The following is a 26,319-nucleotide window of genomic DNA, read 5'->3' on the forward strand; positions in this document are numbered from 1 at the left end:
ACAAAGAAAAAAGAAAAAAAAAGGATAAAAAAGAAGGTCTCTAAGGGGCCTGTGATCAGATCCTCAACAAAACAGAGTCACTAAGCCTATAGTCAATACTCCTCTCAAAGGAAAAGCATGCAAACAAAAGCATTTGTAAAACAGAGAGAGCAGAGAAAAGAACTAACATTTGCTTAAAAAAGGGGGGAAGCGGTAGTGGCTCGGAGAAAGGAGGAGTCCCTTCGAACAGAGGTTTCTTTTGGATAGAGAATGCAAATACAACAGTTTTCAGAAATGAAACAAATAAAGAGAGGGAAAATATTTATAAACACATTAGGGGCATAATAGTAAAAACGGAGCCAGTCATTAATGAGACGCGCCGTTACCAATGTAACCGCTCCCCATGTGTAAATAGGCAAATCCCTAACCGACGCGACGTTTGATTAGACACGACTGTTGGGGAACTTTGAAACACGTCGGTTCCGAAAAATCACGTCGGTTCCGAAAACAGGTCGGTTATAAGCCCAAGTCAAAATACTCGAGCCCAACTCTTAAAAGAAATTGTACTTGAGTAGGGGCACTGTTCATACCCTGGCCCAATGCTAAAGGCCCAGGTCCAAACGAGAGGCCCAATCCAAAGGATTGACCCTCCCTCTACACCTTCCCTCAAGAAGTCGGTTCTTATCACGACCTGCTCTAAGGAAGTCAGGAGTACAGATTAACTGGCAAATAACACCTATTCGAATAGGTAATTGCCCCTAGAATCTCTCAACCCACTTCCAGGAGCCATATCCCAATTTCCCCAAGATAAAGGGACGGTTAATCCTCCTTAAAAGGAGGATCTACTCCAACAGTGGTTATTGGTTCACCACTATAAATACACTGATATCCCTCAGGTATCTCTAAGCCCCAATACTCTCTAGGCCTGCTTACACTGTTGCTAACTTAAGCATCGGAGTGTCTTTGCAGGTACTCCCCCCAATTATCTCACACACAGAAATCGGACGGAAGCCTCAAGGCGCGAACCTGCTTGGAGGTTTTCTTCCTCAGACGATTGGGCCAACCCAGCGAATCCAGCCCATTAATCTCCGGTTACCCAACGTAACAAATACATTAAAAGAAGAATGGTAGACGGTCATCAGAATTTATTGTTTTGGTCATCAGTTAGTTACTAATATTTAAAAAGAGGAATGCTAGGGGTCAGCAATTTTTGTGATTTGTAGCCATCAAATAACCATCAATGATGGTTTTAATGGTGTGAGATTGGTGTGAGATTTCATCCAATGGCTCACTTTTCTTTGCTGGTTACATGCTGGCCAGAATTTAACAAAGTTGTTGGTCCCCTAGACTTTTCCATATAAAAATATGAGATAAAGTATGTTATTAGATTATTAGAATAAAAAAAATTAAACTAAAAAAATTAAGTTGATGATTAAATAATGGCCAAAAACAATAAATTCTGATATCCCTAACATTTTTTTATAAAATACTTTAATATTAATACATATAGTAACTTTTATATTCCATAATAATTTACTACAATTAAAAATATGAATATTAATATGCTAATGAGTTATAGCTCAAATGGCATAGTTTCTTCATATTCAATTAAGAGGTTGCAGGTTCGAGTCTCCTATCTTTAGTAATATATATATATATATATATATATATATATATATATATATATATATATATATATATATATATATATGAACATTAATATATAATTTTCATATTATTAAACATAAAAATCTCATACTTTTAAAGTTAATAATAATAATATATAATTTTAAGATTATTACACATGATATAGATAACAATTAACAATGAAAAAAATTAACAAACGCTAGTTACATACTTAAAAAAAAAATTTGAATTATGTATTTTACCTTCTAATATTATTTTTCACGGTAACATAATTTTGCTTCATAATTACCATATTGTTAACATATATATAATCATATTTTACTTTATCTGCATATATAATAGGGTTAACTACTAATTCAGTATTCGAAAAATTTAGCTACTGATCAAAAGATTCTTAAACGATATTATCGACAAAACAACTCTTGAATAATTTGAAAATATAATAAAAAGAACCAATAAATATTATACTTTTTATAAGTAACCAACAAACTTTCATATTTAGCAAATCACTTAATTATTAGATCTAAATTTTTGTAACAATATTTAAATAAATATTTAGAAAGTGCACAAAAAATTAAAATAAAATATAATTTTTAATTTTTTTTACTTTTTCAAATAAATATGATCATTCACAGTAAAAAAATTTTGACAGTTTACTCTATATAATATTACTATAATAATATTAACATAACAATACAGCATAACTCTATTAATATGCAAAACTAATAATTTTGTTTGTTGTTGTTTTTACTCCATTTATTGTATTGAATTTCTTGTTCAAAAAAAAATATGCAAAACTAATAATAAAATATAAATTTATATAACATACAAATAAATATTAATATTTGTATAGACACTCTCATTAGATCACAAGATATATACTCTTGTCAGTGTCATAGGACATAGGTGCAGGGTTCTAACACTTGACGACTCACCAGCATCTCGCATGGCTCACCATATTCATGTTCAACTCCCTGCTACACCACTCAGATGCCCATCACCAACAATAAATCAATATAATAAATAATTTCTATTATTTGAAATTATTAGGGCAATCTCAAACAATGTCCACCACCTTCGTATACACCCTCTTGTATACTTTTTGCTGCTGTATTAAAAATAACAACCATGGTAAATATACATTAAAACTAGTTACCGTAATAAAATACACATTAAAATATAAAATATATATTAAAAATAAGTTATATTATACGTATATTTATATAAATACATATAAAATAATTAATAAAAAATGATAAAAAAAATAAATTTTAATTTTATAACATAAAAAAGGGTGTACAAAAGATATGTACAAAAAAAGGTGAAAAAACATTATTTCGATAAGGTATGGGGATAATTTAATAAATTGAAAATAAGCTAAAAGAATTTATTCAAAATGGAATTAATAATACACTGGTTGGGAAACAAAGCGTTTGTATGAATGAGGCATATGCATGGTTTATTTATTTATTGAGCAAACTACTTAAATGATATTAAAAAATTTACATCACTAACAAAAAAAAAACTTTAGAAATCAAATTTCGATACAAATTTTTGCAATTATTATTAAAAAAATAAGATCTTTTCATCTTTAAAATTTAATAATTTTATGTCAAATAAATTTTTTTAAAAAATGAAAAGAAAAATAGAGATTAAATTTTGTTCCGATTTTTTTATACACTTTCTAAATTTTTAAATATTGACACAAAAATTTAAATCAAAATCGTTTATTAAATACAAGTTTTTTTATCACTTATAAAAAATATAATAATTATTTATTATTTTTGTAACATTTTCAAATCATTCAAGAGTTATTTTATCAATAACATCTTTCAAAGACTTTTTGTGAGCGACTAAATCTTTTGGTGGTATCCATCACTCGAACAAGCATTCCGCAGTCCAAGAAGATGGGACTTGAGTCTTGAGTCTCGAGTCTACAGATCTAGAAGGAAAAAATTGTCTTCTGACTACGACTATTAGCTTCAACAGATAAGCCTCTAATTGGTAATGTACCTTTAATATTACATAGTTTTGGGGACTTCAGGAATCAGAAAGTTCTATAAGTTGCTTGACCACATTTGGATCTGCAAGGGTGCTTGTATCCCCAAGTTCATCCAGTTGCCTGGCGGCGATTTTTCGAAGAATTCTTCTCATTATCTTTCCGCTCCTGGTCTTCGGGAGGCCGGGCGCCCAATGGATTTTGTCGGGTGCGGCGAACGCTCCTATCTGAAATGTTTGAACAAAAAGAGAATGAAAATTAAGTTTTAAATAAAGATTCTATTCAGAAATCTGTAATGCATCAATGCATGATCAATCAGGTCCTTCCATGTTATGTTTTCTGGGCTTTTTATTGCAGTGACAAATTGCAACACAGAACTGTTCAATTCAGACACAGACCTAACACATTCGTTATACCCAATGTATCATTGCATCTAGATGTTGGAAATAACAAACAGCAATAACAGTTAAGATTTCAGCAGGCTTTTGGGTTATATTCTCTGATTAAACAGTGAAATTCTGATGAATATTTTGAACGAGTCCAGTGATGATGCAGACTAATGACCTCTTGTAGGAGAAGAAAGTGTAAAGGAAACAAAATATAGCTCAAAAAGCAGTTGTGTTAGAATTTAAGGCACAATAGCTCCAAAGAACAATTGCCATGAAGATACTTCTTCATTTTCTTTTCTTTCATTACTGTGATTGTGTAATGAATCCAGACATAGATGATAAAGTTTACATAAAACACTGATCCATCCAGTGTATCATTACCTATTATGACAATTATACCATTTCTCAAATACGCTTTTAGAAAATGTGTTATTACATGAGAAAATAAAAAGGTACAGACCTGCTTTCGAACTGTGAGTATAAGGTCCTTTCGTAAGTCTTCACTGTAAGGAACACTGTCCACAAGCGTTACAAATGCATAGATACCCTGACCTTTGACCTGCAGTGGTAAGAGAGACCGCAATCACTTGGTAATGCTACAACGAAACTATATGTATTTTGACATTTTCTTTCGTACAAACACATACTTGATAGCTGATGAGCCACACACTGAAGAAAATATTATAATACCTCATGCTCGACACCGACAACAGCAGCCTCTGCACATTGAGGATGTGACACTAAAGCTGATTCCACTTCAGCTGTGCCAATACGGTGTCCGCTGCATATTAACAATACTAAGTCAGACTTATAAACATCACATACAGCTGCAGTGTTGCAACAACTCCACTCATCTGACAGGCTTGTATGTGAATCAAAATTGAAATTGGAACTCTCCAGAATCATCAGTAAAAGCTTTGGAATTCTAACAATACCTGACATTGATGACATCATCCACTCTTCCTGTGAGCCAATGGTATCCATCTTTATCCCTGAAAAGAAGTTAAAAAAGTATGTTGAACATAATTATCCAATGCAATTCTTCATGTTCTGTGTTTTCTGGGATTGGATTCAGAATTCAGAAACATAATTCAGACGGGATAGACTCAAATCAAAGAGAGTATGCAAGTACTGTGACATCGGAAAATATTATGATTAACGAACAATCTGTGTCAGTCAATCACTAACCTTCTGCAGCCATCACCACTGAAATAGTAACCAGCAAATGGCTTGAAATATGTTGTTTCATATCTTTCATGATCACCATATAGAGTTCGGAATGCCCCAGGCCAAGACTTCTTAATGCACAAGTAACCACTGCACTCACCATCTATTTCAACTCCTTTCTCATCCACTATCACAGGCTACAGTTATACATTATTTGTCAGTGGTGAAGGTCAAATACTAGCTGGGAGATTACAACAAATTCATAAATTATAAAGTGAATATCTGAAGGTTGGGTAAAAGACCTGAATTCCAAAGAAAGGGAAAGTTGCAGAACCAGGCTTTTGGGCCCAAGCACCTGGTAGTGGAGTTATCTGGATGTAACAGTGAAGAATTAAGTCCCAAAAACTGAATGCACAAATATGATATGTTTATATATGCACAAATCTAGCCAGCCTGCATAGTGGAAAACGGCATGGTGGTGGTTTTTTCACAAGAGATTGAAACCTAGCTCTCTATATTCATGTTCAATGTCTACAATATTGACAAAATTAGAACCCAGTCATCCGAAGTTAAAATACCATGAAGCCACCAGTTTCTGTTTGCCACCAAGTATCCGAGATAGGGCACCTTGAATCTCCGACTACATTGTAAAACCACCTGAAAGAGTGGGATCAAGAATCCTTCAGAATGCCATTTGATATAGAAAATTAAGTTATTTGATATAGATAATAACCTCCATGCACTTGGATTTATGGGCTCGCCCACACTGCCCAAAACCCGTAAAGATTTCCTTGAGTATCGGGTAACGTACTGCAACAATTGCAATATTTCAAAATGAAAATAAATACATGAAAGAAATCAACATAACCTTATCCAACTCCTTCATCAAACTAGGAGTGCCCTTTAATCCATTGCACAGTTTACAGTCCGAAATTTTAGGGAAGGGAATACATATCTGATTTGTATAATGCATAGGAATGAATAGAAGATGATATTATTCTTAAAGAGATCATATTTATGGCGGAAGAGCCTCCCAATGCTAAACACAATTATATTGGTTTCTGTTTTCATTTTCTGTCTATATTTTGTGTTTATTAGTTTTAAAACTTTGTGAAGAATATAGTAGAAAATAGTGAAAAATATAATAAAATCCTATTCTATGTTTTTTTTTTCCCTATTTGTACAATACTGTTCAAAAAATTCAGAAAAAAAAAAAAAGAAATGTGGAGAAAGTAAACCAAACAAGTTCCTAGGTTTTCTTCAACCATCATAGGAAGGCCACAAGACACAAGATGTGTCATGGGAGTGTGCTGGTGTGTGCTCACACGTATCCAAAATCCAAAGGCATTTATTCGCAAATCAATTTCACACAGGTACACTGTAAACATGAGAGCATAGAGGTATCTTACCGCTTCACCATCACGCATGAGAGACCGCACCAATGTGGGGGCAGTGTAGAATATTGACACTTTATATTTGTCAACAATGTCCCAGCAGCGCCCAGCATCAGGATAATTAGGAGCCTGCATTCAGGTAATCTTTTAGATTTACGGTGAAGTATTTATTTGCAATTCCTTGATCCTCATAATTTACTGTCTATGGACGTACTATGACAATTTAACAGTTGAGTTTTCATGAAAATGTTAGAAATGGAATCAGCATGAATAGAATAGTAGAATAGGATATTGTATTGTAATAGCAATGTGCTGAGGAACCCTACAAATTGGGGAAGAACACTAAGACACACTGTTTGATACAGTGAGGAAGTATGGGGGGTTCCCTACTCTCTTACAACCACGATTATCAACAACCCCCACTTATTTGCCTCTAACCGACTGACTTTCCCGCCTAAACTCACTAGTTAGTTACAATCCGCTGGGCCTAACTAGATCCCAAGTTTTCCCTTTATATTTATGATGTCAGCACAGTTTTTTGAAATATACTAGAGCTCAGCATGGAAATCAAACCATAACCTTGATAACAGAAAGACCAGGCTAAAGCTTTTGCCTCCTGCTTATGATGGCTTTGAACTTCTTAGCATCAACTAAAGAGCCTATTGAAAGGGATATTAATTCAATTTCACTGGTAAGTAAGAAGCCATATAAAATCCATTTTTCCGTGTTGTTTTAGAATGGACTCGATGTGTTTCTCTCAAAACATTAATGTCAATTTCGCACAGCCCTATATTAGTGGTAAAATACATTCTTTTTCTCATAAAATTCTTAAACTGTAGAAATAAAAACTTATTGTTGAATTCCCCTTTTTTTCTGTGAATATGTGTGTGTTTGAACTAATAACAAGTCTGTTGGATTCATTTTCTCAAGTTCCATCATGCATATAAATAATTACAGTATATTTCAGTTTTAAAATATATTACCCCTTCATACACTAAAACAGTTGCACCATTGAGCAAGGGTCCATAAGTGACATAGCTGTGCCCAGTAATCCAACCACAATCAGCCGTACACCTTTAGCCAGGAAATAAAGGTGTTAAATAAGTGTCCGGATCTGACATTCATGAAAAACATCCAAAGATAAAAAAGGATGTAGAGTATAAGCTTTCAATTGTACCAGTAGATGTCGGATGGTTTGTAGTCAAATGCGTACTTGAATGTTGTGGCAGTGTATACCATGTAACCACCGGTGGTATGGAGGACACCCTTTATAATATAGATTAGAAATTAGAAAGCAGCAACTGTAAGTAAAGGAAAGAAGAAAAAGGCAACAAAACTAATGAAGTACAGCAGTAACAGCTCACAAATACCTTAGGTTTTCCAGTGCTTCCACTTGTATAGAGTAGAAAAAGTGGATCCTCGGCATCAACCCACTCCACTGGGCAAGTACTTGGATATTTAGGAATAACATCCTGCAACGCACATAAAGTATTAGCCGAAAATGAACATGTGAACCTCTATCATCAATATTCACATAAAACCTGATCATCAGAAACAAAAATTCTGATTAAAACAGTTATATGACTCGGTAATTCCGAGGCATAGCATGTATTCCGCATTGATATGGTAAACTGAAATTGTGTTACCAACAGTTAGCACTTAGCAGGCCATATGAGAGTATATTATCACCAACCAAAAGTTTTATACTAACCTGCCACCATATATCCCGACCTTGCGTCCATTTTGTATCTTCTCTCTTCAGTGCCACTGGGTTATCATAAACTAAGCATACATCTGCTTAGACAAGAAGCACCATTGCAAAAATAAACAAGTTAAAGAAACTAACAAAAGTAACAAAATGTATCTGGGAAGTAATTGGTTATATGTAATATGTATGAATGTATGTATGTATGCATGCACAGACAAGTGAATGCCCGTTACATGATGAAAAAATAAATATTCAATATAGAATACAAATAACATCCCAGCCTGCATTTTATTTGTCAATATCAACTTAGTTGCACAAACTTTGGAAAGGTGAGTGACACTTGCTACAATTTTTTTCTTTACCTTCTTGAAAGTGCTACTATCTAATCATCATATGGGAAATGGGATTCTATCAAGCTATCGTCATACTAATAAGCTCACTCACTATGAGCTACAAAGAGGTGCAAAATGTTGCTATACTGATATGATATCTCTATCTGTGCTTGTGTGCAAGGAAACATGTTTAAATGGTAATATGCGGAAAAAGAAAAAAAAAAAAGAGGGGGGGGGGGGGGGGAGTATAACTACAATATATTTATTTAAAAGATTGTAGCTCTGAAACTATAAACAGATATGATATTCCCCGACCTACGGAGACCCCATCCTTAGCTGAATCATTGATGGCAGCATCAACTATGTCTTTCAGAAGAATAGGTTTGGTGCCCCTTCTAACAGCATTGCAAGTAATTACAGCTTTTGGTTTACAGTCAGTGATTCTCTGTGCAAGAGATTCTGCAGAAAAACCGGCAAATACAACCTAAACAAATCAAAAAAACCTAAAATGTATTAAAAGGCAAGTGAAACATATCAAGGAATCTAATAATCATGAGAATATGAGTGAACAAATAAAGAAAAGGTGGACAGTTCTAAGAAAAAGCTTTTGTACAATACCGAATGAACAGCACCAATGCGAGCACAGGCAAGCATTGTGATGGGGAGCTCATTGATCATTGGCAAATAAACAATTACAGCATCGCCTTTCTTCACACCAATATCTTTCAGGTAGTTTGCAACCTGGAAAATGACGACAACAAAGAAAAAGGTCAATCTTTTTCCGCCAATCTTCAATATTGTATCCCAACCTAACATCATTCTAGCACCTGAAATTGAGAAATTCCGTCCGATAGAGACTGAAGGGAAAGTCATAACTCATAACTAACCTGGCAAACTTGATTGAGAAGCTGAGAGTAAGTTAAACTGCCATCTAAACCGGGCTCATTGCCTTCCCAGTAAAGAGCAACTTTATCACCAAGTCCAGCTTCAATATTTCTATCCAGGCAATTATAACACACGTTGGTAATGCCACCCTTGAACCACTGAATTAGAACAACAGACAAAAGGTCAAAACTACTCACCAGATCAATAAAAAGTAAAATAAAACAAAATCAATGCAACCAAGATCCAAATCAGAGTGAAAAGAATGGCACCTCAATCTTGATCTTGCCGTCCCTGACATCAAAATTTTCATCGCAGACTTTCTCACCCCATTTCTGTTTCCAGTAGAACTGTGATGCAATCTCAGACCAGAATCCATCAGGGTCCTCAATTGACCTCTTATACATCTCCATATACTAACAGATCACAATTCAAAAAACAGTAAATTCATATTTATTTGAAACAAAATGAAAGAAACCCTAGAACACACGATGATAATTCATCTGAGATCTAACCTGTTCAGGTGAGTGAACATTTGCTTGATCAGAGAATTCTTTGCTGGGAAGAACAAGATCATCTTCTTCAGATGCAAGAGCTTCACCAAGAATCACAGCTTTCAAGTGTGGAATGTGGCCAGCGCCATTTGGCATTAACTTCCTTGAATCGACGTGGCGCAGGTAACTCTCTGTCCTCATATTATTATTTGAATCCATGAAATTATTATTATTATTCCTCCTATTATTAGTGTTTATTCTTCTTCTGTTACAATTGAACTGAAGAAGATACACAGAAGCAGAAGCAGAAGCAGAAGGGTTTCTGAAGAGAGGTTCACGTGCACCACCAGCAGCAGCGGCACACACAATTGAATTATACGGCACAGGAATCATTCTGCCACATTTGTCAACTGCTCTATAAATATTATTATACGTTAATAAAATATGATTATTATATATCATATCATAATAATTTATTTGGTTTACTTGTTTCTTAGCTGAGAATTTAAGGCGAGCGTAATAATAAAATAATAATATTTAAAATTAAAATATTAATAATAAAATTTGGTTTCTGTTTCAAAACGTAATCAATAAAAAAAAATGAAGGTGAGATGATGAGGTCATGAGGGAGAGTGGGAGCAAGATTATGGTGATCCAATTCTGAGTTAACTGATATTTTTAAAGAGGATGGTGATGTGTTCGATTTTCATAGCCTATTGTGGCTCAGTCAAAATTATTGAAATTTAAACTAACGAAAATTATGGGAATCATTAGGGACAGTGCCAATTTGTTTGTGTCCTTAGAGTCAAGGGCTGCTATTAGCTTGCGTAGATTATGAAATCATGAAACTGAAATGATTATGTGGATAAATAAATCGGAAAACATAGGTTGTTACAACTGTAAATTGTTATATATATGTTATGTTTATATTGGCACAATGGTCTCACATCAAAATAGTTATCAAGAGATTGTGATGTTATGCAGACTATAGGATAAATAAAAAAAAAAAAGATAAATTAAAAAAAGAAAACGGATTGGCGTAGTAGTGGCTGCTTAAGTGCTTACAAGGCTGACTAAAATTTTTTAAAGATAATTAAGAGAAAAAATAAAAAAAGAAAATTATAGACTAAGAAGATAATTCAATATTTTTTCCATGACAACTATTATCAATTTATCATCCTCGTGTAAAGGTCTGAAACCTTTGCTTTTAACACTTGAAAGATATGAGAGTAGAGACTTACACGGAATTTGACTTTGATGATCAAGGATTCAATTCCCACAGAGAAATTGAAGAAGAGTTTCAATTTTCAAAGTGAGCGAGTTCTTTAGAATTGAGTTCTTTAGAACTTGGAAGAGTTTCTTTTTGGTTATGACTCTCAAATTCTTGATAAGGGAACAAACAAAATCTTGCATATGCATAGCACGTGACATTACAGAACATTGACGGCTGGTTTTATTTGCCTGATTTTGCAGTCGGAAACTACAATGCCGTTTCCAACAAACGATAAGGGGGGCAACCATGGTTTCTTCCTTTGCTTGGATTATTTTGTTTGTTTATCTTTTGAGAAAATAATATGGAAAATACTAGGTACAACAAAAACAAAACAAACAAAAACTGCTTAAATAGAGGGACATTCACGTTCAAGATTACTTTTAAACTTCTTCCAAGGTGAAAGAAGCTCCACATGCGAAAGTTGTAACTTCATTGCCATCTTTGCCATAGTATCTGCCACCGTGTTTGCATCTCTCATAATCAAACGAAAGTCAACCCGCCAATTCCAATGCATAATATCTCTTATTTTGAGCATCAGTGGATCAATAAACCCAAAACCATCTTGAGTAACAAGATTAAATGCTTCCACACAATCCGTCTCACAAATAACATCTCGTTGACCCACATCCCAAGCTAAAGATATCCTCTCCAAATAGCAAACAATTCCCTTTGAAGAATAATATTACTCTCAATCATTCCCAAACACCCCCTTTGCCAGCTCCCATTACAATCTCTAATAACACAAGCAAAACCAACACTATCACCCGAACCAAAATAACTAGCATCACAATTAATCTTAAAAGTACTAATAGATGGGGGATTCCAAAAACCATTTAGAGTAGAGGAAAGGGACATACGTTGTAATTCAAAAATATTCCTAAGCTCCTTTTCTGAAGTTAATGCCAGACAAATCACTTTTTCCGGAGGCCAAGTTTCATGGGGATTAAAGATGTCATTATTCCTTGCTCGCCATATCCACCAAAGTCCCGAAAAGAACTTGAACGGATGCTCTCTGCTATGATACAAGATTAATTAATATTATTTAATTAATTTTTAATTAAAACATATTTCTATTTTTAGGATACACATTTATAATTAAGATTAATTTAAATTTTAAAAACTAAAATTTCTCTAACTTTCTACTCACTTCATAATTAGTTATTATTTTCTTCTTTTATGTTTTTTCTCTCTCTATACCACGGTTTTCTTCTTTAATATTCCAATTTTATATTTTTTCCCTCTCTATAAAACGGTTTTCTTCTTTAATATTCCAATTTGTATCTGCAGAAAAAAAGAATTTAAAATCCATGCATTTAGAAAAAAATTAATCCCTTACTTATTGTACCTTTGATAAAATGCAAGATCTGTTTTATGACTTTCTAGTGATGAATGGTCGAATATAATTATATTCACAAACTAAAATATTTTCAATTGTAGTTTCTTAACACATCTAAAATTATTAAGTTATACAAAAAATATTTTTAAAACACATCCAAAATCATAAATCTAAAATTTAAATTTAAACATTAAAAAATAATTATAACACATCTAAAATTATGAAGTTATATGGAAAATATTTTTGAAACACATCCAAAATCATAAATCTAAAATCTAAATTTAAACATTAAAAAACAATTGTAACACATCTAAAATGATTAAGTTATACAAAAAATATTTTTAAAACACATCCAAAATCATAAATCTAAAATTTAAATTTAAACATTAAAAAACAATTGTAACACATCTAAAATTATAAAGTTATACATAAAATATTTTTGAAATACATCCAAAATTATAAATCTAAAATCTAAATTTAAACATTAAAAAATAATTGTAACACATCTAAAATTATGAAGTTATACAGAAAATATTTTTAAAACACTTTCAAAATACAGAAATTGCACATGCAAAAATAATTTAACATTGCAATATATATGAAAATCTCTTTAGGCCATTTTATTCGATTTTTTATTTCAAAAAAATCAAAATTTATATAGCATAATAAAAAAAAGGTAATGGTGTCAGAGACCCATCCAAACCTTAGGTAAGTTTTCGACGTAAACGAACGACGACGAAAATGAGTGTTGACGAAGGGGAATGTGGCATTGTGAATGAGCGCCGAGAAGGAGGAAGGCAGCGTCGAGTGTTTTGACATGGGGCAAACGTGACTTCTGTACTTCTTTGAGTGTTTTGTACAGGTTTAATTAATAATTTGATGGTTTAAGATTTATTTTATAATTTTAAAATCAAATTTTTAAATTTTGAATAATTTGATTTTTAGATATGTATTTAAATTATAATATATTAATAATTAAATAAATTAAATATGAAACAGAAATTTAAAATTTAAATTTTAAATTTTAGTTTTTTTTAGATTGTATTTTGAATATGTATTTAATTTTAAAAAGACAGTAAATCCATTTATTATTTGTAGATGTATTTGTTTTTATTTTTTTTAAATTATTATAATAAAAGACTGAATGTTATACCATTTTTAAAGGATACCTAGTTGAATTGAAATAATATAGTAGTAGTACAGTTTGTTTTTGCCTGAATAATGCATATTCTGACGTTGCTTTTATTGGGTGCATCGGTAAAATTAACTAAATTGTTTGGAAAGTTATAATGCGGTTAAATAAGAGTTTGTAGTTAAATTATTATTTAAGATGATTTATTTTTTAAATTTATTTTTAAAAGATTTTATTAATTAAAGTGATTTTTTAGATTGTATTTGATTCTAAAAATAAGATAAAACAGTATATTAAGAATAAAACATAAAAGATACAAACACAAAATTTAATGTTTTAATATTTTATTTAGTAATAATTAGAATAAATTATAAATTATTCTCAATTATTTTTTATACAAAACATTTAGAAAAAAGATATAATAATAAAAAAAATTTAATTATAAAAATTTAATAAAAATAAAAAAAGAAAAAATAAACAGTGTCTTTGTTAGTGTTTCTATGTCTGTTTTGTTATGAAGGACACAAAATATACTAATTCAGTATTTTTGGACACACTGTCTTTGTCTTATTTCTTATTTATCAAACATAATTTTGTTTTTCTGCGTCTCTGTCTCAGTGTCTCGTGTTTATAAACAAACGCAATCTTAAATATTACAAATTAATTATTTTGGTCTTTTAGTCACTCAGTTCACCATTTTTGTTAGTGATCGACTCAAAAAATTTTAAGAGTGGGAGAAAAATATATATCTTAAAATAAATTTTGTTCAACATTGTTAATTATATTAAAAATATAATAAATATAAAATTTAAAAAGAGTTAGTGAACACTTTCATTTTTAAAATACTATTTATTATATATAATTTATAAAAAAATATTTTTTTATTTTTAAAATTTAAATTTAAAATATTTTAATTAAATTATAGATAATTTGTCATCGTAACTAATTTTAGTTTTATGTATTTTTATATACATTTAATCATAAAAGACTGAATCAATTGGCACGTTAGCGCCTATTAATACACTAGTATTTATAATTTGAAACTATAATTGTATATAAATACCATAAAAAAAATAAACCTATATATGAAAATTATGTTTATATCAAATAATAAAAATTTAATTTACAATTATTTTTCTCTCTTTTTTTTCAAAATAATTAATTTTTTATATATTTTTTAATTTAATTTTGATATACTATTAGATTAAAGAATTTATACATCTATTTAATTATGTATTATAATTTAAAAATATCTTTTACATTCATCACATAAGTAATTATTTAAAAAAATAAATATAATCAAATATATATATATATATATCAAAATTAACTTTCATGCTTTTAAACAATTATTCTACTACTCATTATAATTTTCAAATATTAATTACTTCACGTTGAATTAGGAAGTTTATTTTTTACAACATTTATGACATAAAATATTTTTTAATCTAAAATAGTTATTACAAGCAAGATTACTTAAAAGATAAAATTAAAAAATATTATATCATTTTAAAATAAAGAATATTAATTAATAGATAAATATTATTTTTTCTTATCTCAACTAATTTTTAAGACAAAAAAATACTGATAATTTTACTTATATTTAAAAAATTGAGATTTAGTTTGGTAATTAACGAGTTGATCGGATTTAAAAAATTATATTATCACTATTTATTAATTTTTTTTATTGAGTTGATTTATTTACTTATTTTTAATTTTGATATTAAATCAAATTTAACAAAATAAATATTGTTATACATTAAATTTAATAAAAAAATTATTTTTAACATGAATCTCAAAATAAAATTTTGTAAATTTTTGTGGGACAAAAATAAATTACATTAGAGCAAATATATTAATTTATATAAAATTATTACTTTTTTTCTTAAATTTAGTGGGGGCAAGTGCCCCCTCCTCCAATGCCTAGGTCCGTCCCTGACCTTTATCAAGATGATGTGAAATATTAACTAATAATATATACATGATACCTAATATATTCAATTAGATATGAATTTTTTTTTGAAATAAATTAAAAATTATTTATGTTCCAAAACAACTAATTTCATCTTTATTTCCTGAAATACATTTTTTTTACCTTGAAGCAAATTCGTCCATTACAACAATGAACTTTCCTATTTTTATGAGGCTTGCCCACTGCATCGATGAGAGTAAGGGCAATGGATACTTTTCAACCTTTCACCTTCCATTTCGCTATGTTCTAACGGCATGCTCACAGGCTAGACTTGACTAGAGGGCTCATGTGCATCCCATGTATTGGATGGAAACTGCATTTAAGGTGTACAGTATGGAGTTCAGACCGATTGGTCACAAGCATGACTGGTCATCGTATGACAGTTTGCATATTTGACCCAATCCGCAGCTGATGAAATTCGTCGATGTAGTGGGTGAACTTCATAAAATTTGGCAAGTTCGTCGTTGCAATGGGCGAACTTGCTTCAAACTCTAAAAATATATATTATTTAAAAAAATAAAGATAAAATTATTTGTTTTCAGAAACAAATAATTTTTTAAATTTATTTCAAAAAATTTTTCAATTAGACGTTGAATTATATTTATGAAAATCTATCAAATTTAATGTCGTTAGTTTATATTAGGAATAAGATTTATTTAATTAAAAAAATTTACTAAATTGATAGATTTTCATAAAGATATATGTTCAGCATCCAGATAGGCATAATAGGTGTTCCGAGGGTTACCTGCAACGTTGATTTGGGTCTCAACGTGAGGTTCAGATCCCTTAATATGGCAACGTCTGACCTCTTTAGTGCTGAAGTGCTGCCTGTCCGAGTTCCTCGTGAGGAGGTGAGGGTGGTACCTGCAGGAGACTCCGATGGTTAAGTTAGTAAGGGCTTTAAGCAGATTTTTAGTAGATTAGAACGTAAATTATACCTGGGAGTGCCAGTGTATTTTTAGTAGAGTTGATAACCACCTTTGTTGGAGTAGTTCTATCTTTTCTTATGGATAACTGTTCCTTTTATTTTGGAAGTTTGTTGGGATCTATCTTTTAGGAAACATAAAGTTAGTAGGAGAGATTTCTAGAGGTAGTTACCTGCCTTGGGCAGGTAGAGCTTAGCCTCCTTATGTTGGTGTCTGGCCTCTTTAAAGAGTCCGAGCTTGTCATAAAGACCACCTTCTTGGTGGGCCTTTTTGTCTTACTGGCCTGACTTTTATTTATTGGGTCAGGGTATGAACAGTGCCCTTGCTTGAGTCCGGATCCTTTTTTGGGTCGGGTTCAAGCACTTCATGGCTTCTACTGTAGATGTCGGGCTTAATCACTTTGGATTACCCATTGAATTTTCGAACGTTGATTCTTTAATGATGGGCAAATGTTGCGCGGCAGTTTGTCCTCAAAATCTACGCACGTTTAAAGAGGGATAAATGATCCGTTTACTTTTTGTCTCTTATAAAAAGACTTTTCAGCTATTCTTCTCCTTTTTTATTGTTTTTGAAAGAACTGCTTCATTTCCTTTTCACAAAGAACTTCGATGTGCCATTTCGATTATTTTTGTTTCTTCCAAGATTTCTTTTTATTGGTCTTTGAAGAATTTTGCTTTCGCCGGCGTGAAATGGATCGTCTGCATTTTTGCTGTTTAGACGTGCTCTCCCTTTTTTCATAATCTTCTTCGAGGTTAGTTTTTGTTTTTTCTTTTCTTTGAACTCTCATTTTTGTTTGCCTGGGACTGCTGGTTGTTTTTATTGAGCTTTTACCTCCACTATCATTGCCCTTTTTCTCTTTTATTGAAAAAAAGTTTGCTTTTGACTTTCTTGCGAGTTTGATGTAGAACGCTTGAAACGTTTAAGAATGTTTAATAATAAAAGGCCTTAAAAGACTTCTCTTTTTTGCATTATTGTGGCTTTTGCCCTTTTGTTTATGTATTGCACTGCCCCTAATGGTGTCGCTTTAATGCGACGATGTTGCATAGGAGAGGTACCATTTGGTTGCACTGTAGAGAAATTTTTTTATATTTAAGAAATTCCTTTATAAAAGCATACTAGGGGTTTGAACGTCCCTAGCCCCCTGTGTTGGTGCCTCGTTAAAAAACCCTTGAAATCGGAAAAAAGAGTGCACCAATTAAACGAGGTTCACTACTTTAGCTATAGTATTTCTTTACGTTACAAGCGTGCCAGACCTCGGGAGCTCTCGCCTTTGGAGGTCAGACACCTTGTAGTAACTTTTGCCTAAGACCTCTATTATCTTGTAAGGTCCTTTCTAATTTGCAGCTAGCTTTCCTTCTCCTGACTTTTGTATTCCGATGTCGTTTCGAATCAGGATGAGGTTGTTATTGGTGAAGTTCCTTTTGATCACCTTTTAGTTGTACCTTAGAGCCATCTTTTGCTTCAGAGCTTCCTCTCTAATCCGAGCTCTTTTTTGGACTTCATGAAGGAGGTCGTGCTTTTCTTTTTGTGCCTGGGTGTTAACTTTTTCATTGTAAAATATGACTCTAGATGATTCTTCAGCTACTTCTATAAGGATCATTGCTTCCATTACGTAAACAAGTCGGAAGGGTGATTCTCCCGTCATGGAATGTGGAGTGGTCTGATATGCCCACAAGACTTGAGGAAGCTCGTTAGCCCAAGCCCTTTTTTGCGTCTTGTAGTCGGCATTTTAACCTGGCCAATATGACTTTGTTGGCAGCTTCAGCCTGTCCATTGGCCTGGGAGTGCTCTACCGATGTGAATTGGTGTTTTATTTTTAGGTCAGCCACCAAGTTCCTAAAGGTTGAGTCGGTAAATTGAGTCCCATTGTCCCTGGTGATGGAGTAGGGGATTCCAAACCTTGTGACAATGTTCTTATACAAGAATTTTCGACTTCTTTGAGCAGTAATTGTTGCTAGGGGCTCTGCCTCAATTTATTTAGTGAAATAGTCAATCCCTACTATGAGATATTTGACTTGGCCTGGTGCTTGTGGAAATGGTCCAAGTAGATCAAGGCCCCATTTCACAAATGGCCATGGTGAGGTAACACTAATGAGCTCTTCAGGAGGCGCCACATGGAAATTAGCATGTTTCTGGCAAGGCAGACATACCTTACCAAATTCCGCTACCTCCTTCTGCAAGGTCGGCTAGAAAAAGCCAGCTCGGATCACTTTTTTGGCCAGTGACCGAGCTCCTAAATGATTTCCACATATGCCACTATGTACGTCCTCTAAGACTTCCTTTGTGTTGGTGGTCGGGATGCATTTTAAGAGGAGTGTTGAGATCCCTCTTTTGTATAAGATATTGTAGACTAGTGTGTAATTTTGTGCCTCTTTTACTAGCCTTCTAGCTTCCTTTTCATCCTTGGGGAGTCCGTCGAATTTGAGGTAGTTGACTATAGGAGCCATCCACCCTAAATGTTGATTGGATATGGTCAATACTTCTTCTTCCTTTGATATGGATGGTGATTGTAGAGTCTCTTGAATAAGACTTCTATTGTTGCCCCCTGGCTTGGTGTTGGCTAATTTTGAGAGGGCATCAGCTTGGGCATTGGATTCACGTGCTATACGTCGGACTTCACTTTCTTAAAAGTGTGTCAGTTGTTCTTGGGTCTTATCCAAGTACTTCTTCATAGTGGGGTCTTTACCTTGATAGGTGTCATTAACTTGCAAAGTTATTACTTGCGAATCACTGAACACCATCACTTTTTTGCATCCACTTTTTTAACCAGCTTCAAGCCAGCAAGTAGGGCTTCATACTCTGCTTGATTGTTGGAAGCAGGGAACTCGAACCTTAGGGATAACTCTATCCGAGTTCCTTGGTCGCTTTTCAGAATAACACCAGCTCCACTTCCAGCTTTATTTGATGATCCGTCTACATACAGACTCTATACAATTGGGTTTTTCGGGCTTTTTGTGTATTCAGCGATAAAGTCAGCAAGGTACTGTGACTTAATGGCTATCCGAGCTTCGTACCTTAGGTCGAACTCGGACAATTCTACTACCCATTGTAGCATCTGACCTGCCAAATCCGTCTTTTGTAAGATATGTTTCATTAGTTGATTAGTGCAAACTTTAATGGTATGAGCTTGGAAATAAGGTCGGAGCCTGCGAGATGTAAGGATAAGGGCATAAGCAAAATTTTTTATCTTTTGATAGTTCAACTCTGCCCCTTGTAGGGCTTTGCTGATGAAATAGATAGGTTGTTGTCCCTTTTTGTCTTCTCGAACTAAAGCTGAAGATATAGCTCGGCTTCCTACTAACATTTATAGCACGAGCTCTTCCCCTTTGATAGGTCGGGTAAGTATAGGTGGATGCCCCAAGAATGCCTTGAAATCTTAGAAGACTTGTTCACATTCTAGGGTCCATTCAAATTGCTTTCCTTTCCTTAGGATTGAGTAGAGGGGGAGTAATCCCATGGCTAACCCAGCTAAAAATCTGGATAGAGCTGTTAACCTTCCATTTAGTTGTTGGACCTCTTTAACACAAGTCGGGCTCTTCATATTGAGCATAGCCTGGTATTTGTCTGGGTTTACTTCTATTCCTCTTTGGGTTATCATGAACCCCAGGAACTTTCCAGCTTCTACTACAAATTTTGTCTGAATAAGCTGTCAGGGTATGCCTTTAGATCCTTTTCTTCTAACCTGAGCTTGTCAAAAGCTGGTTTAAACAGAATATCAGCCGAGCTACCTTGGTCTATCAAGGTTTGGTGGAGGTTAGCGTTTGCCAGGATCATAGTTATCACCACTGGGTCATCATAACCTGGTAATATTCCTTGAGCATCTTCTTTAGTGAATTTGATAGTGGGTAGGTCGGTTAATTGACTGTCTTCCCCAACTTGATATACCTCCTTGAGTTGTCTTTTTCATGAGGATTTTGATATACTTCCTCCTACAAACCCACCATTGATCATGTGTATGTGTTGTTCTAGGGTGTGAGGAGGGTGTTCTCGTCGTCTTCCTTCTTCATCCCGTCTTCTTTTCCTCGGGTTGTCCGACCTGTCGGCCAGGTATCTATCAAGTTGGCCTTCTCTGGCCAACTTTTCTATGACATTTTTCAAGTCGTAACATTCATCAGTGGAATGTCCATAGAGTTTATGATACTCGCAATATTTAGTCCGACTTCCAGCTTTTTTGTGCTTAATCGGACGAGGAGGTGAAAGTTTCTCCGTATGGCATATTTCTCGATAAACATCCACCAGAGAAACCCTTAGAGGAGTGTAGTTGTGGTACTTTTAGGGGTTCTTTACATTTTGCTCCTCCTTCTTCTTGGGCTCTTTTTCTCTTTCCTGAGGGTAATAAGGCAGGCTTGTTCATGAGAAAGGTTTCCTGAATCAGGAATTTTCCTCCATGTTGATGTATTTCTCTGCCCTTTCTTGAACCTTGTTCAAAGAAGTCGAGTATTATTTAGATATTGATTAGGAGAATGGTTCCTCTTTGAGACCATTGACCATGCCCATGATCACAGCTTCACTGGGCATACTTTGAATTTCCAGGCAGGCCTCGTTAAACCTTTCCATATAGTCCCAAAGAGTCTCGCCGACTTCTTGCTTAACTCCCAACAAGATCGGGGCGTGTTTGGTTTTATCCTTTTGGATAAAGAATCTGGTTAAGAACTTTGTAGCGAGGTCGTTGAAGCTGGTGATCGACCTGAGTGGCAAGTTATCGAACCACTTCATGGCCGCCTTCGTCAAAGTAGTCGGAAGGCTTTACAACAAGTGGCGTCAGAGGCGTCAGCCAGGTACATTCTGCTTTTAAAGTTACTGAGGTGGTGACTTGGGTCGGATGTTCCGTCATAGAGATCCATGTTGGGTGATTTGAAATTCCTGGAAACTTTAGTCCTCATGATCTCTTCAGTAAACGGATCTTCTCCTCCCAAGAGACTTTCATCACGATTCGCCCGATCATTTTTCTTTTGTAAATCAGCTTCCAGCTTCCGGAGCTTGTCTTCCAGCTCTTTTCGTTGTCTTACCTCTCTTTGCAACTCCTATTCTGCTTCCTGTTGTCGTTCAGTCTCGTGTTTGAGCTGTTGCAGTCAATCCCTCTAGCCATGAACCAGGTCCAGGATCTCGGTTGTATGAGGGCGATCTTCATCCTCAGGATGGTGGACCTCAGAATGGATCCTCTTTGGATTAGGATTTCCTGAGGTTCCTTTCTCGTGAGGCCCTTGGTGTTGTGGTGGAGGAGGTAGCACAAGGGCCTGGTATTCTGGCTGAGCTTCTTGCTCAAATTCAGATGCTGTATGGTCGTCTTTATGTTCATGATCCGCCATTTGTCAAAGGGAGAATTCCAGGTCCCCGGCAATGGCGCCAATGTTCCGAAGGTTACCTGAAACGTTGATTTGGGCCTGAACGTGAGGTCCAGATCCCTTAATATGGCAGCGTCCGACCTCTTTAGTGCCGAGGTGCTGCCTGTCCGAGTTTCTCGTGAGGAGGTGGGGTGGTACCTGCAAGAGACTCGATGCTTAAGTTAGCAAGAGTTTTAAGCAGGTTTTTAGTATATTAGAACGTGAATTATACTTGGGTGGTGCCAGTGTATTTATAGTAGAGTTGATAACCACCTTCGTTGGAATAGTTCCATCTTTTTTGATGGATAACTGTTCCTTTTATCTTGGGAGTTTGTTGGAATCTATCTTTTAGGGAAGATAGAGTTAGTAGGAGAGATTTCTAGAGGTAGTTACCTGCCTTGGGCAGGTAGAACTTAGCCTCCTTATGTCAGTGTTCGACCTCTTTAAAAAGGTCGGGCTTGTCGTAAAGGCTATCCTTCTTGGTGGGCCTTTTTGTCTTACCGGGCCTGGATTTTATTTGTTGGGACAGGGTATGAACACTAGGTATCATGTATGCTATCACTTAACATTTTATATTATTAATCGTTGATCGAAATATTAATTGAGTGATGGAAGGACAAAAAAAATTAATTTATAATATTGTAAAGATTAATTTGATTGATAAATTTTTTTTGAAACGAATTTGAAAAATGACCCATCTTTCATAAACTAATTTGACCATTAATCCATCGAGTAAAGAGTACAATAATGTTATGTATATACAAAAAATTAGTCACTAAATTAATTAATTATGTGTATAAAATACATATTAAAATAAAAATATATATTAAAAATTATAAATATTTATACATAAATACAGAATTTTTTTATTGTAAAATAAAAAATTTTAATTTCCAAAAAAATTATTCAAATTTTAATTCTCCGAATCCAACTTTTTTTTATGGGGCAATAAAATTTATAAAGTTCACCATGTCTTTGGCGAATTTCAAATTTCTATTCTTTTCATATGTGCTTCTAATTTAGAAAAAATATATATTCTTCTCACCCGGTATTTATGGAGGGAGACGAAGTGAAGTTCGTCGGAAAATGTGGGCATGTGGTGAACTCTATAAAAATAAAGAAGATCGCCGGGGGTGCGACGAACCTTACAAAATTAATGAGGTCTACACAGGTGCGACAAACTCAACCTAAATGCCAAGAAAACGTATTTCTGAAAATTAAAAATTGATTAATTTTTTTGGAAAATAATAATTTTTTTAATTTAGAATAAAAAATCCTATAAATATATGATAATTGATTTTTTGTATGTACATAATATTTTTATAAAGCGTAATAGAATATTTTGCTTCCTAATTATATTTTTTCAAGGATTAAATATCTTCTATTTTTTTTGAAAATAATAAATCAATTTTCTTCTAATATCTCCTTTAGGCACATTAGTTCTTGTGCCAGAAACCTAATAGAGTTTGTGCCCTTTTTGGAAAATTTGAGATGTGTGACGTTTTCATGGAATCACTTATCAATTTTTAAATATATTTTTAAATTTTTAATAAAACTTATAAAAAATTATGATTGAGTATATTAGGTTAAATATATTTTTAGTCTTTGTATATATAAATTAATAACTAATGAATTGAATTTGTAAATATAAGAGAGTTTTTTGTAAACATATGATACTACATTATTAGCTATCAACTATTTGAAAATCGTTTATATATGAGTTTATAGAATATAAATCCAACCTATACTCTTTTTTTTTTTTGGACTTGGGCTATGCCCAATAACCCAAACCTGACTCTAAGAACTACCCAATAACCCACTCCCTAAACTAATGTTGCGGTAGTATTGTTCCTTGGCCGCCGTTGCTGTGAATAAACTCCATTGCCATGAATTTAGCTATCTTCTTGTTGCTGATGACGTCCTTTACGCGGCTCGGTGAGCTCCTCTATTCAGCGAACTCCGACAAAGCCAATGACGATGAGCAAGGTGAGCTCCGGTGTGCAATATGCTCCGACGAGGCCAGTGAAGAAGACGACGGGCAGCTCCTCTATACAGCAGGTTCCGGTAAGGTAAGCGACGATGACGACAAGTAGTTCCTCAGCGCAGCGATCATTGACGGGGCCAACAACGGAGACGACAAGGTGGGTTTTCAAGGTCACTCTAAGGCGTCTGATTTGGTCTTTTCCATGAACAGAACTTCATCGTGCCTAGGAAGGAGGACAAGAATTCCTACTGAGAAGGGTTGCATTGTTGACGCATCCCTTCCGCTTGAAATCCAGTTAAGTGCGTTTTCTTTTAACATTGTCTTTTTTCACCTCAAAATTCGTTGTATTGAATACTCTATTTTTCCTCAATATTGTGTTCTCAAACTTTCTTTTCGTATTATATTACAAATTTCTGCAGGTGGTTGAAGGCTCCAATTTGGGTATAGAGTTCCCACTTCTGCTGCTTTAGCCAGTGCGTGTGCTAGGAGGTTGTCTTCCCTAGGAGTCCACGTTAGATCCTTTTCAGGTAAAGCTTCTAAAAGTATGCCCATGCTCTGCCAATAGAACTTTTGGATTTGATAGTTTGCACCAATTTTTGATTATCTGATTCAATTAATGTCCTTCCCAATTGTAAATTATTTGCAATGATTAGGGCCTGTCTTTTGCCATGGCTTCAGCTATAATACTTGAATTAGCTTGAATTTTACCGGTAAATTCTAATAAGACCTTCCCTTCTTTGTCTCTAACAACAACAGAAATAGTTCCGTTGTCCGATTCCTTCTTGAAGGTAGAGTCCACATTTGCTTTTAGCCAATCATTCGGAGGAGGTCTCCAACGGGCCAGGTTAGCATTTTTTCTTACTTCTCCAATCCTAGTCTCTGCTCTTTTTTCTGCAGCACTCCAATAAGTGTATTCCAATAGTTTAGCTTTCTTAATTGTCCAGCTAGGATTAATCTCTTTCTGTTGAAACAATTTGTCATTCCTAGATTTTCATATTTCTCATAGTAAGAATCCTATTCTACTAATTCTTCTTTCCTGGTCTTCTCTGCCTTCAGCTCTAATTTTCTTAATATTGTCCATTAGCCAATTTTCTAATGATGAGACTGTTTCTGTTGTTGGAATGCATTGGCATTCTGCACCAAACCAAACAGCCCTTACCCACTCACAAAGTAAGAGGGAATGCTCTACTGATTCGTTTTCATTTAAGCAAATTTGACATAAATGACTGTCTAGAATCCTTTTTTTGCATAGAATAGTATACACTGGCAAAATATTTTGGCTGGCCTTCTATAAATGCATCTTAATTTTTGGCGGAACCTCCATTTTCCAAATTTCTCTCCATAGATCCCTCTTATCTGTACTGGTAGAAGGATTCCGTTTATATCTGGTTAGATAATCTTCTTTCGCAGCATAATAGCCTGTTCTAATCAAATAAATTTCATCTTCTTTTCGTGGCCAATATAGACGGTCTTTCTTATTCACTACACTGATTGGAGTTCTGATGATGGCTTCACTTGTTTGTTGTGGAAACATGTTAAAAATTTTGCTCTTATTCCATCCCATACCCTCTTCAATAAGCTCTTTAACTTTGGATGCACCTTGACTTTCTCCCTCCAAAGGTCGGCTAGCTCCCTCGATCCAGGTGTCCCTCCAAATACTTATTTGCGATCCATCCCCTACACTCCATTTACCTTTTTTCCTAAGAAGTTCTCGTCCATGCACTAAACTCTTCCAAACCCATGATGACCCCTTTTTTATTCTAGCCTCCCAAAAATTACCATCTGGAAAATAGATTGCCTTTAGAATCTGAACCCAAATAGAGTTTGCGTTCTTCAAGGATCTCCAAGCTTGTTTTGCCAGATACGCAGTGTTTTGAAATTCTAAATCTTTAAACCCCACACCACCATCTCGTTTACTTATTGTGACTGATTTCTAATTCTTCCAATGTATACCTTGTTCCTTTCCTGCTGAAGCCCACCAAAATCTAGCTACCTTAGAATTAATTTTCCTCCAAAAGACTCTTGAGAACTTGATGATATTCATAGCATAAGTAGGTACCGCTTGAACTACTGCTTTAATGAGTATTTCCTTGCCTTCCTGGTTAAGAAGTTTCTTTTTCGAACCCTCCAACTTATTCATAATCTTATCTTCAATCCATGCTAGAGCTTTGTATAGAGATCTCCCCCATATCGCAGGTAGGCCAAGGTATTTTCCAGGTGATTCCCATGCCGGCATCCCTAGTATTTCTTCAATATTAACCCTCTTTTGAATGGATACTTGATTACCAAAGGTGATACCTGATTTATTGAGATTTATTCGTTGACCCAAAGCCTCTATGTATTCATTAAGAATTGTAATGATTTGAAAAAGTTCTTCCTCG

The 26,319-nt window shown here is 34.0% G+C and overlaps 1 protein-coding gene across 6 annotated transcripts; it reads right to left on the reverse strand.

The window, feature by feature from the left end:
* Positions 1-2,430: 2,430 nt before the first annotated feature.
* ACS (acetyl-CoA synthetase) lies at positions 2,431-11,549 on the reverse strand. 6 transcript variants are annotated; one of them, XM_088492231.1, is made up of 19 exons: positions 10,013-10,468; positions 9,770-9,913; positions 9,503-9,658; positions 9,234-9,356; positions 8,931-9,099; positions 8,287-8,369; positions 7,946-8,047; positions 7,753-7,841; positions 7,559-7,649; positions 6,591-6,704; positions 5,915-5,991; positions 5,760-5,838; positions 5,484-5,552; positions 5,203-5,378; positions 4,950-5,006; positions 4,705-4,795; positions 4,475-4,573; positions 3,640-3,852; positions 2,431-2,731 (listed from the first exon to the last, which is right to left on the reverse strand). In XM_088492231.1, exons 1-18 carry the CDS (start codon positions 10,451-10,453, stop codon positions 3,667-3,669), a joined length of 2,346 nt encoding a protein of 781 aa, XP_088348357.1. In that variant the 5' UTR covers positions 10,454-10,468; the 3' UTR covers positions 2,431-2,731; positions 3,640-3,666. The 6 variants fall into 6 exon arrangements, with proteins under 6 accessions (XP_088348357.1, XP_088348358.1, XP_088348359.1 ...); XM_088492232.1 differs by having other exon boundaries at positions 2,649-2,734; XM_088492233.1 differs by lacking the exon at positions 2,431-2,731 and adding an exon at positions 11,233-11,549 and having other exon boundaries at positions 3,441-3,852; positions 10,013-10,401.
* Between the last annotated feature and the right edge of the window lie 14,770 nt (positions 11,550-26,319).

This window comes from Arachis ipaensis, chromosome B6, assembly GCF_059453495.1.
Source record: "Arachis ipaensis isolate K30076 ecotype BB chromosome B6, ASM5945349v1, whole genome shotgun sequence".
NCBI lineage: Eukaryota > Viridiplantae > Streptophyta > Magnoliopsida > Fabales > Fabaceae > Arachis > Arachis ipaensis.